At 39.8% G+C, this 12,444-nt stretch overlaps 1 protein-coding gene across 3 annotated transcripts in view; it reads right to left on the bottom strand.

Moving 5' to 3' along the window:
- The window catches only part of MYO5B (myosin VB), a 461,360-nt gene that overhangs the window by 63,119 nt on the left and 385,797 nt on the right, over nt 1-12,444 (bottom strand). For all 3 annotated transcript variants that reach the window (XM_077135491.1, XM_077135492.1, XM_077135490.1), the window contains exons 23-27: nt 9,884-9,968; nt 8,385-8,533; nt 7,089-7,208; nt 5,020-5,160; nt 1,698-1,763 (exon numbers count right to left, since the gene is read on the bottom strand). In XM_077135491.1, coding sequence (XP_076991606.1) covers nt 1,698-1,763; nt 5,020-5,160; nt 7,089-7,208; nt 8,385-8,533; nt 9,884-9,968 — 561 coding nt within the window. The remainder of the gene's footprint in view (nt 1-1,697; nt 1,764-5,019; nt 5,161-7,088; nt 7,209-8,384; nt 8,534-9,883; nt 9,969-12,444) is intronic.

Below are 12,444 nucleotides of genomic sequence, written 5' to 3'. Positions count from 1 at the left end.
TGACAGCCCCTTCCAACATGAAAAAGTTAGAATGGGAGTAGCTCAAATACCTCTAAAGAGTTGGATAAAAAGATCAAAAGTGATGGTGGAGTTTATACAGAGAAGGTAGGGTTTAACAAACGAATATGATTGTTCAATCATTAAATTGATATGTCTTTTAATCTCCAGTATCTTAGAGCAGCAAGAAGTAAAAACCTAAAATTGTGGAAATATAACTCATACCAAACTCTGAAATCTGTTCTACAACTAATTTTGTGCTGTATGTGCTTTGAAATTTATTCCTTTTTTGTATACATGTTATTTTTCTCAAAAAAAAAAGAAAAAAGTCCATTGTGATGATAAAAAAAAAAAATTCATTTCTCCTACCCTCCCATGTTTTGGAGTAGCTAGAAGGAAAATCCTGAGATGATGATATGATAGCCCATGACAAACTCTGGGATCTGACCTTTAACTACTTGTTGAAGATTGCTCTGAAAACTATTGCTTTTCTCTTTCTTTGCTTTGTATATATGTTATATTATACAATTAAAAAAGTAAAAAAAAAAAATAAGATATGGCCAAGGCAAATAATCAAATTAAAAAGCTGGAGGAGACACAGAGTTTGGAATAACTAATGAAAGATATTCATACAAATCTCCTAAATAACTTCAGTGGCTTGGTTAAAACATAACGGATATCAAGAAACCAGTAGAAAAACATAAAGAAGAATTTGAAAGAATAGAAAAACAGAAGATCTTATGGAAATGAAAGATATTGTAATTTAAATTTAAAATATACTAGAGACCCACAACAGCAGATTTGAAGAGGCAGAAGAAAAAATAACTAAAGGACAGGGCAACTGAATTCAAATGCTCAAAAGAACAAATGGTGAAAAAGATGGAAAAATTTGAATTGGATCTTAGGGAAATGATTGACAATACAAATATAAAAATCACTAGTGTTTCAGAAGGAGAAGAGAAGAGTAAAGAGCTAGGAAGATTATTTGGGGATATAACTGGAAAACTTCCCAACCCTTATAAAAGACATAAATTCGCAAATCAAAGAAGCCCAATGTACTCCAAATAGAATAAATCCAAATAGATCCACTCCAAGACACATACTAATCAGATTGTCAAATGCTGATGAAGAGAAAGTTCTGAAAGCAGCAAGAGAAAAGCAATTCACCACATACAAGGGAAGCCACGTAAGACTAAGTACTGACTACTCAAATGGCACCATGAAGGCGAGACGGCAGTGGTATGATACATTTAAGATTCTTAAAGAGAAAAATTACCAGCCAAGAATCCAGCAAAGCTGTCCTTAAAAAGTGAGGGAGAATTTAAATTTTTCACTTGTAAACAAATGTTGAGAGAATATGTTAACAAGGGACCTGGCGTCAAGAAATATCAGAGGGAGTTCTGTTGGCTGAAAAACAAAAAGGAGAGCAGAGTCTGGAGGAGGGCACAGAATTGAAAATATTAGTAAGGGTAACTTGAAGGAAATTGTATTAGGTAAGTAAGGCATCATTCCTTGTAGTAAATATAAATTTTCCTTCATTTCAAATATGAGAAAACTACAGCTTAGAGAGGAAGGTTATTTGCCAGTTGATCTAGCTATTAGCAGACCAGAGCTTAGAACCAGGTTTCTTGAGCCCCACCTTCATCATTTGTCCTTCACAGGGTGAGAGTTCAAGAATGCTTGTTCCTCAAGAGTCTTACCTTCAGACTATTGTAAGCCAGATCTGCATCGTGGTCCAAATCCAGGTCACTCTTTGGTTGTTCTACCTGCACAAATGAAAAGACAAAAAGGTGAACTTGGCTACATGGCAGATACCCCACAGAAGAATTTCTGTCCATGGTCAAAATGTGTTCATTCCTGCCTTTGCACAAATGCCTTTGTATATGCTCTGCATATCCACTTCTTTACCACTTTCCACATGCAGCTCAATACTTACAGCCATCATGAAGCTCTCCATAAACAACCCTCCCTGCCCACCTCCCTTCAACTTCCATCACATGATCCCCCCTCACATTTACAGGCTGAATATATATTATACTGTAATGTTTCTTTACTAATGAGGTAAATGAGCGTTTCTTAAGGCTATTTGGAAGTATGGACACATATATATTTTCCCAATGAAACTCTAAGCATCTTAGGGGAGGAATCTGCTTCCTTCATGTCATTCTACAGGTAGTACTATAGTTGACCCACAATGAACACTCTGTAAATGTTGTCTGACATCAGGACATCCAAGTGCATGTGGATGGCAAGGGCAAAACTAGCTCATTAGACTCAGCTGAGTCCACAATTCCTATAGTTATTTGACAGCTATTGGACTTGAATGGCCCAGTGAGAAAGGTAGAAACAGCTTCATAAATGGTTAACTTCTTGGGATGATTTCAAGTAGTAGGCGATATTCCCTGAATAAGATATTTTTTTCTAAGAGCTAAAAACTGGAGGAATATTTTAATTAGATTATCTATAGTGCCAGCAAGCTTTAAGTCCAAAGGAAGGCCACCATGAACTATGGATGGATTAAGTGTACCCCAGGCTAGAAGATGGGGACAGGGACTGGGTCTAAGCATCTCTTGCAGCCCCTTCCAGGTCAAAGACTCCTAAATTTATTGCATTGTTTCTGGCCCTGCAACCTAGGGGAAAACCTTCACTTCCCATGATCAGCTGCAGTACAGGGGATGTGGTTGTTCTGCTTTCCTGTTTCCACCTTTACACATTGTCTCCTTTTGTAATAGCAGTCTTCCCTTTACAGTCAAATGCAGTACAGACTCTGCTCTTGGGACCAAGGGCAGATCCAAGAACACAACCTCTGAAAGCTCCATTTCAGGGTGCTGTGGAGGAATTCCAAACTTTCCCCTGCCCCACTCCTGTCTTTCTGACTTTGCTGGTTCGAAACTGTTATATTCCAAGAAAAGCCATATTCTTCCAATCCAATCTTGTGTAGGCAGGCCCAATTGTGGGTGGGACCTTTTGATTAGGTTATGTCTGTGGGGCTGTGACCCACCCAATTCAAAGTGGGTCTAAATCCTTTTACTGGAGTCCTCTATTAAGAGAATAAAAGACAGAAAACACACAGAGAGCTGAGAGCCAACACAGAGAGCAGAGCGATGAAACCAAGGCACAGACATTTGAAGATGATAAGCTAAGAGACGAAATCCAGAGTTTGCCCTGGAGTAGCTAAGTGAGGACCTACAGATGCCTAGAGAGAAAGTCACTGAAATCAGAAGCTGAAAGCAATAAAATGGGAGGAAGGACCAGCAGATGCCAGTCATGTGCCTTCCCAGCTGACAGAGTTGTTTCAGATGCTGGAGGCCTTTCTTCAAAGTCAAGGTGTCTTTCTCTGGATGCCTTAATCTGTACATTTTCACAATCTAAGAACCGCAAATTCGAAACCTAATAATCTCCTTTGTGAAAGTCCATCCATTTCTGGTCTCTCGCATTCTGGCAGCATTAGCAAACTGAAACACTCACTAAATTATGAGAAACAAGATCATTCTTCCTAAAGAGAGAACCTCAACAAACATCACAGAACTACTGTCCAAGCCTACTTCTCTAATCCTCAATGAGTGATTATCTTTACAGGAACAAGATATCCTTTGTTAATTGGTATCAAGCAAACAGCAGTCCTGAAGCTAAATTTCCCCAAATTATTCAGCATCTCTGCATCAGGAAACCTGGAGAATGAATCTATAGGTTCAGCTGGGCATTATCTGATATAGTCTATGCAGCTTTTCAGGTATGTGATTTGTTCTTGCCTGCCACAGCAGCTTCTCTGCTAACGGAGTGAGCCATTTATAAGCCTAATCCTTTTACTCCATTCTAAATGTAATCTACCTGAAAGACTTAAATCCATCAGCAGGATTTACCTCCCCATTTTCTGATCAGAGAAAAACTCAAGAATTCATAGAAATATAGAATGGAGAGTCTGTTTCCATTTGGTCAGAAAAGGAGACAGAGTGTAAAAGTGGGAGCAGGGGTGGGGCTGAGGATGCAGGGAGGGTATCAAATCCTACACGCGTAAGAAAGACCAAAGGCCTTTGAAGAACCCACTGTGAGGTCAGTTAATGAGAGGATCTGTGTCAGAGTTGGCCTTGTAACCCGTTAGAGGACAACACTTACAGAGATTGACTACCAGTGATAAAAAAGAAAAGGTTCTGGCCTCCTGATTACTGCTATTATTCAATAGGCACTCTATTCCTACAGTAGCAATCAGTTTGTACTTAACTTTGCATGTTTTCAGGCACTACTAATGTTATTTTTAATTTATTGCTGATATTGGCTGGTCCTCTTGAACTGGATTATAAATTCATTGATAGCTGGGGATTTCTCTTAAATTTTTGTCTCCTCTCATTTATGACATTTTTGAGTACCCTCTATGAGCCTGGCATTAGCACTGTGCTGAGTGCACTTCAGGCATCCAACAGGTCCTGAATTACTGGTTGGGACATAAAGATTTCAAGCAACATCCTTTCAAGCCCCATGATACTGGTGGTAATCTGGACTGAGATGAGGGTGGTGTCCTGGGAAGGAAGAGCAAGCGAATGGAGACCTTATCTGTCCCAACCCCATGAGGTTACATTCAAGCACTTGCCAGACTTGGTATGAAAAGACCATAGATTTAATCTGCTCAAATTTGACTTGTGCCTGTATTTATACTAGAATTTCGTATTCTGGTTCTCTTGGCATGAGCTCCTCTCTTTGTAGGCACCAACTGTACAGGAAACTATACCTCCCTGGACAAGTGGGGGATGATGCCTCAGCCTCCACCCCAACTATGCCTGTGGCTATCCTTTGCCCTGGGGGAACTTGGGAAGCTTATTCCTGTCCCACTGTGGTGTGGGGCACTTGCAAAGAAGACTCTGTAGGACTCCCACACGAGATGGAGGGGATTCTCTGAAACCCAGCACCATCATAACGCAGCGTGGTCACACCCTGCCCTGTGAGCCCTGGTGGGAATGAGCCAGATCATTCTCTGATCCCGACACCACAAGAGGTTGTTCTGCAGGCTTGAGTCCCTTCACGCACCTGGACCTTCTGGCTGTCCTGCTGCTCTCTCTTCTCCAGCTGTATCTGCAGCTTCTTCCTTTCCTGCTCAAGCTCCCGCACTCTCTTCTGCAGCTTCAGGAAGACTGTCATGTCCATAGCTGCCTTCTCCAGGCCAATTTCCTTCAAAGGGAGACAGAAAGCAGGGAAAAAGGGTTTAACAGCATTAACGCCTCCGAGAACATACAGCATGCCTCTCTGCCAACCTCTATACCAGCTGTCTGTTTTCACCCTCTTCCCAAATATCACTTAGGTCTCAAATACAAAGCTAAAACCTGACAACTAATATTTCTCATATTAGAGTTGGAGTTCCAGGCTCATTTTCTGTCTAGATAACATCTGAGTCTCAGCCATTTATATTCCTCCTGTGCAAACCATTTAAAATGACCCATCATATATTCTAAGAGCAAATGGATAAAGACATAGTCATTTTATTTGGAAGTTAAAAGAGCTCACTTCTGGAAAATGGTCTCACACCAGAAAAACTGTCAAACTGAGGACAAACTGATAAAGAATCAATGTGGTTACTAATCACTGTAAATGTGCAGGCAAGCACCACTTGACCGCACATTTGAAACAATCAGTGCTTGCCCTGTCATGGAGCTCATCTAGCTAACAGATCTTGGAGTATCCATTTACCCGATTTTTCCCCTTCAGATTCATGCCTGGGTTTGCCCTCCAGGGTTCTGTAATGTGTGGGAATATAGTACAAGCATCTATATATCTGCCTGTGAATCTGTATGAGCATATCCACCTACATGTACAAGCATGACAATACAATTTGGATCGACCAGCACACAATGAGTGCTTCATGTCTAGCCAGCACTGTATTAGCTCCTCTGGCTGATACCAAGAACCAGTCTCTGCTTCCTTGAAGAACATAAATCCATGGATGGAAGTGCTTAGTCTACATGTAAACAGTCACACACAGAGACATCTGGATGATGAGGCTGGTGTTCAGGCTGACTGAAGCCTCCAGGGACCTAGACATAAGCAGCCTGCGTAGCAAAACCAAGGGCCTGAAGCCAGCATTTATTACATGCTTATGAAGCTCAAACAGCAAACCACCTAGAACTATACAACAGGCCAGAGATATTTTATTCTGAACATTTATGTTTCTATGCTTCCCCCTTCTACTCCATCACTCTCTATCTCTTATTGTCCTTTATTTTTCTTTACAACAGTTGGTAGTATTTCCAATCACATTACAGATTTGTTCCCTTAACTATCTATTGCTTGATTTCCCATCAGACAAGCTCAGTGAGAGCAGGGACTTTCTCTGGCTTGGTCACCACTGATTCCTCTGTACTTACCAGCAACACCTGGCATAAAAGGCATGCTCAAAACACTCATGTATTTATAACTGTCTCTCCATTTCTCCAAGTACTTGCTGTATGTACTTGATGTATATGCTTGTGATTTTATTCTTCTCAAATACCATCGGAAAAATCGTGTGGCTAAGTACCTTTGACAAAACCACACAAAGACCATAAAGTTCACTGTGCAGTACATTAGGTGGTGACTCTAAAGGGCTGTTATTGATAGAGATACAATCAACCACACACTTTCATTCCAAATATTTGTTGTTGTTCTCTTAATTTTATCCAGTTTCTAAGTCAGGGAGAGACATTTTCTTGCATACTTATTGTTATCATTATATGCACTACAATATTAAGTGGGGATAATAAATTATATCTATTTGAATGACTTAGCTGTTTCTTATTAAACTGGCCAACTCCACTCTCTGCATCGGTTTCTCAATTTTGCAAGAGAAATCAGGGGTCTACTGTCTTCTTTCCTTTCCGGATAGTAGGTAAAGTGAATCATACTATATTGTTTTGTGCAGTAAATGGGTAAAGTGAATAATACTGTATTGCTTTGCACAGTAAATGTCTACTCCAGAATACTGTCTATAAACCCACTGCCGTCTGAGTAATCCTGTGATCAGGAATTAGCTCCATGGGTATGCTACCCCTCCGTGGGCAGCTCCACACAGGAAATAAACACTGTCTCCAGAAAACAGACAGCAACCTAGAAGCAGCATTACTTACATCCACCTGTTGGAGGGCATCCTCAGTGTCTCCGAGCTCAGATGTGGAGATAGAGGGGTAATTGGAATCAGATTCTAAGCTACTTTGGTTTGATGGGTTCCGCCTGTGGCCTGGGGTTTGCTGTTCAGGAAGAAAAATGGAAACTTCATAAGAAACTAATGTTAATAAGAACCATTAATTCCTCAAGAATTAAGGCTATGGAGTTGGCTTTCTGCCTCGTTTGCCAACAAGCACAGATATGGTTCTTTCTTGGAATGACAGCTAAATAGAATTATTCTTACAAAACATTTCAGCCACATCCATCCAGCTAACTAATAAATGACAATTAAAAGAGAACACAGCCTCATCTAAGTATTAAGTCCCTTTGTATCTTAATTAAATGCAAATCTGAAACACTTAGAAGGCCTAGTTCTCTGAAAAGTCCTGGTGGAATAACCCTGAACTCCCGATCTTTCTTTCAAAGTATACAAAGTGCTACCATCTCGCTGGCCTAGCTCTGGAAAAGAACGCTGCACACCTGCCCCTAATGACTGTTACCCTGTAGCCTGAACTCTACCAATTTTGTTTAAAATACTAACATGCTAGAAATAGAGTTTACCATTTATAGTGTTCATTTAAAAATACTGTTTTTTTTTGCATCGGATTTGTCTTTGAGAATAAAAACTGAGAATTTAAGATTTCTATATATGTTCATATTCAGCTTCTCTTCCTGGTTTCTATGCAATTAATGCATTTAATCTTGCTTGAATATGCCTTTCTGGAGGGAATGTTTACATGGGTTAAAAAAAAGAAAGACTGAAATTCTGATAGATCGTGAAAATGTTTCTATATATACTGTACTTCATCAGAGATTAGGAGAAATGTTCAGCTATAGGCCTTTACCAAGGTCCCTGGGGCCTCTCGGCAGCACACACGAATGAAGCTGAGATTAGTACTCCAACACCAGCATTACTGTTTCAATCCAGGGATTTTCCAGGAATGGCAAACAAGAAAGATAAATAAACTTGGGTGGAATTTTCCTTATATACATAACTAAGATCTTTATAAGATTTCAAAGTCAAAAACAGAGCTGTTCTTAGGAATGAATTACACAGGCCGGCTGCTTTTTTATGTAATACCTCTGTCCGAGAATGTCAAGAACAGATGCTGGAAAACAACACTGTTCACACAACGCCATCCACTGAGGGTTGATGGTGTGTTAGAAAGCAGAGCTGCAAGAGGACAGGGCTATAAAACCGGGCGGAGGCCGGGGACCAGAGGCCAGGCTCGGCGGGGCAGCAGAAAGACCCTACTTGCCTTTACGAGGGTCATCTCATCCCTAAGGTTGTCGTATCTCTGCTCCAACCGTGAATATTCCTTCACGAGGTTCTGGTACCGGGAACGCTCCTCCTCCAGATCCTTCTTCATCAGGAGATTTTCCTTGAGAGAGTTCTGGGCAAATTCATCTGAAAAGCAAGCACTGTAAGCTGCCGTTTGCCTTCTGAATGGATTCTCCTTACATGTATTGACATACTTTCTGACTAATCTCTGGTTAAAAGGCTGCCTGTGAGAAGCTCATAACACCGGCACTGGAAGAATCTATTAAAATACTTCTCTTACTGCAGGGACAAGGGGAAGTTCATTACTCTGGCTTAGATCTTCAGGAGAAGGGGAGAAGGAACAACCCTGCTCTGAGAGAAGTGGGGAGAGAGAAGTCTACAATATATATGAGAACTTCCTCAGTCAACATGCCAACCTCTCTCTCATCTGACAATTGTCATAGCAACCGCTGGCAGACCTCGTGGAAAACCAAACCAAAGTTTTGTTCTGCAGTTTCTTTCCTATACCTGCTGTTTCACGTTCTCAGAGTGCAAAGATTAAAGGAGATTTAAGAGAAGATAAGGCCAAAAGGTTAGGCTAGGGGAGGGAGGGAAAGCCAATAGATGGATGGGCTTTTCCCATGCCCAAACTCTTTACTCATATTAACAGAAAGGAAAACTTTTAAAATGTTAAAGGGGGATGAAAAAATGTTTTATACTTTCAAAAAGATTTTGTGCTGGGTGGACCTGCGAGCTCTAGCTCTTGCACTATGGGTGAGAAACCTGAGGAAGAGAGATGAGGAGTGGTGTGCTGAGGTCATGCCAAACTGGGATGAAAACTTGGTTCTACACAGCCCCAGTCTCCTTCCCCAGCCAAGCTCTTACCAGCTCCAGGAGCTGGTAAGAGCTTGAGAGAAGCTGAGCTGGGATTTGCTTTGTGACCATCTCAGTAAATTCCTGGGTAGAAGAAGCCATGACTGGTACTACGGATGCTAAAGACAAATTGAAAAAACAGCAATAACAAGTCCTGAGAGTGTACTGTGTGTCTAGCATCAAATTAAGTGGTTCTTCACATGCAGTATCTCACTCATTCCTTAGAGGACCCTGCTGAGATCCGGACCTTTATATACCCATTTGGTAGCTGAAGAAACTGAGGACTGCAGTCATTGAGTGACTTGTTTAAGACCACACAGAAGCATGTGGTGGAGTCATGTTTTGAATCCAGTCTCCCCACCCCCAACCCCAAATCTCATGAATGATATTGTCTGTTATGTGAGCATCTCACCTCATTAAATTCTTGAAACAAAAGTTACAGCAGGATCTTAAAAAAAAAAATCACCATTCTTTTTTTTCATCTCTCTTCTACGAAAGCCTTGTCCTCATTGCAGCATCCTGCCTCTAACTGCATGCTTGTTAGGAGTCTTTGGCAACATTTGGGGGAAAACAGTGTGGAAAAAGATATTAAAACAAAACAAAAAAAAGCACTTTGGAATATACCTTTAGATTGGCCCAGGATTTGGTTGTTAAGCTGTTCTTTCTCATCCTTCAAGAGAGCATTTTCTTGCTCTAGGTCTGCAACTCGCTAAAAGAGAGAACAACAGGGGAAAAATGTTTCTCATTGTGAAGTTGGCCAAAGGCAAGGCTCCTTTTGTGGGGTTTGAATTTCAACTGGTTTCTTTTTATACGTAAGAAAATCAGATCAGCCAAAGTTTCTTTCATTTCGAGGAAAAAAGTGGTAAACTGAAAGAAAAAAGCCATTAAAACAAGAGAGACAAGCTGGCCACTGTTTATGGTTCCTAATGTCCATTGAAACCTCATGAAGAGAAATCTATATCAAGCTCACATGCCTTGTTCAGAAACTTGCAAAGATAACAGGCTTTCACATCTTTCTATTGAACTGCCTGTCTTCGTAAACCTTGAGCTCTCAAATTTGAGTTTTCAGCAAGTCAGAAGTGAACAATGAGCATTTTAACTCTGGTCTTCTCACAGCTTCTTGCCCTTTCCTCTGTCTTATTAGACCATAGCACCCTCCAGATTCTGGCAAAAGGAAGGAAATTTGCTATTGATATTCAACTGTCTAATCTAGTGTTTAGTTTCTGATGACACCAGCAAAGGAAACATGAGGTGATCATTACTGAAAAGAAAATGGCAAAAGAGGAAAAAAAGAATTAAAAAAGGAATACTAATTAAAGAAAATCACTGATCTGTTCAAAGAGGAAGAATTAGAACAGCATGAGACAAGTTTTTAAAAAATGAATTTTTTTTTTTTTTGCTATTTAATACTGGAGCAAATATCTGAATGATTTTAAAAATGTAACATTTCAGAGACATGGAAAGAATTAGAAATTAGTTGCTACAAAGGAGGGTGGGAAAGACCAATATTTAAAAGCTAAAACTACAAAACAGTTAAAACACAGGTCTGATTCCTTAAGACCTTGGTTTCTTAGATATCACATCAAAAGTATAAGCAATCAAACAAAAATAGGTAAGTTGGAACTCATTAAAAATTAAAAAACTTCTGTGCTTCAAAGGACACCATCAAGGAAGTGAAAAGGTAACTCATGGAATGGGAGAAATCATATATTTGATAAGGGATTTATATTCAGGTATGCTTGGTTTGAACATAGAAAAGCCTATGTTCTTTTCATCCATCCCTGTGGGTGCAGGTCTACTGTAGGTGGGACGGTTTGCTTAGGCTGTTTCCACGGAAATGTGATCTACCCAACTCAAGGTGTCTTAATCCTTTACTGGAGTCCTTTGCGAAAGGATAAAAGAAAAAGCCCAGGGAGCTTAGACAGAGAGCAGAGATATGAAACCAAGTGAAGGACAGACACAGGGAGAAAGAAAATGCCCTAGGAGAAGCCAGAAAGAACCACAGACGCTGTGAGAGCCATTTTGAAACCAGAATCCAGGAGAGAAGGACTAGCAAACATAGCCATGTGCTTTCCCATGTGACAGAGGAACCCTGAATGCCAGCAGCCTTTCCTCAGAGAAGGTATCTCACTCTTGAAGCTTTAATTTGGACATTTTCATGGCCTTAGAAATGTAAAATTTATAATCTAATAAATCCCCTTTGTAAAGCCAATCTATTTCTCGTTTACTGCATTTTGGCAGCTTAAGCAAACCAAAACATTAGGTTATATAAAGAACAATTGCAACCAAACAATAAAAGATAACCCAGTTTAAAAATGGCCAAAAGACTTTAATACAAATTTCTCCAAAGAAGATATACAAACAGCCAGTAAGAATAAGAAAAGATGCTCAACCTCAGTCATTAGGGAAATGCAAATCAAAATCATGAGAAACCAATTTCACATGCACTAGGATGATTATAATAAAAAACCACAAATCATAACAAGTGGGGGTGAGGATATGGAGAAATTAGAACCCTTATACTCTGCTTATCGGACTATGAAAAGCTGCACCCACTTTGGAAAACAACCTGGTATTTCTTCAAAAGTTAAAGAGAGTTACCATATGGCCCAGCAATTCAACTCCTACGTATATATGCAAGAGACATGAAAACCTATATCCAGAAAAAAACTTGTACACAGATGTTCACAGCTGCATTAATCCTAATAGTCAAAAAGTGGAATCCACTCAAATTCCCATCCACTAATGAATGGGCAAATAAAATACAGTAAATATGATCTATCTATACAATGAAATATTATTCAACAATAAGAAGAAATGAAGTACTGATCTATGCCACAACATGGAGGTATCCTGAAACATTATGCTAAGGGAAAGAAACCACACACAAAGGTCACATGTTGTATGATTCCATTTACATGAAGCATCCAGAATTGTTGAAATTATAGAAACAGAAAGTAGCTTAGTGTTTGCCTAGTACTGGGGCAGGGAAAGAACGGAAGAATGACTTCTAATGGATGCCGTTTCTTTTTGGGGTGATAAAAATATTCTGAAATTAGTTTGTGTGATGGCTATACAATTCTGTATTAACTAAAAGCTACTGAATTTACACTTCAAATGGGTGAATTGTATAGTATATGGATATCTGATAAAGGAGTTTTTTTTTTTTTTTTTTTTTAAATCAT

The sequence above is a fragment of the Tamandua tetradactyla genome, chromosome 18, assembly GCF_023851605.1.
Source record: "Tamandua tetradactyla isolate mTamTet1 chromosome 18, mTamTet1.pri, whole genome shotgun sequence".
NCBI classification, from domain to species: Eukaryota; Metazoa; Chordata; class Mammalia; order Pilosa; family Myrmecophagidae; genus Tamandua; species Tamandua tetradactyla.
Note: the sequence above shows the minus strand (reverse complement) of the source record. Positions and strands in the feature narration are given on the sequence as shown.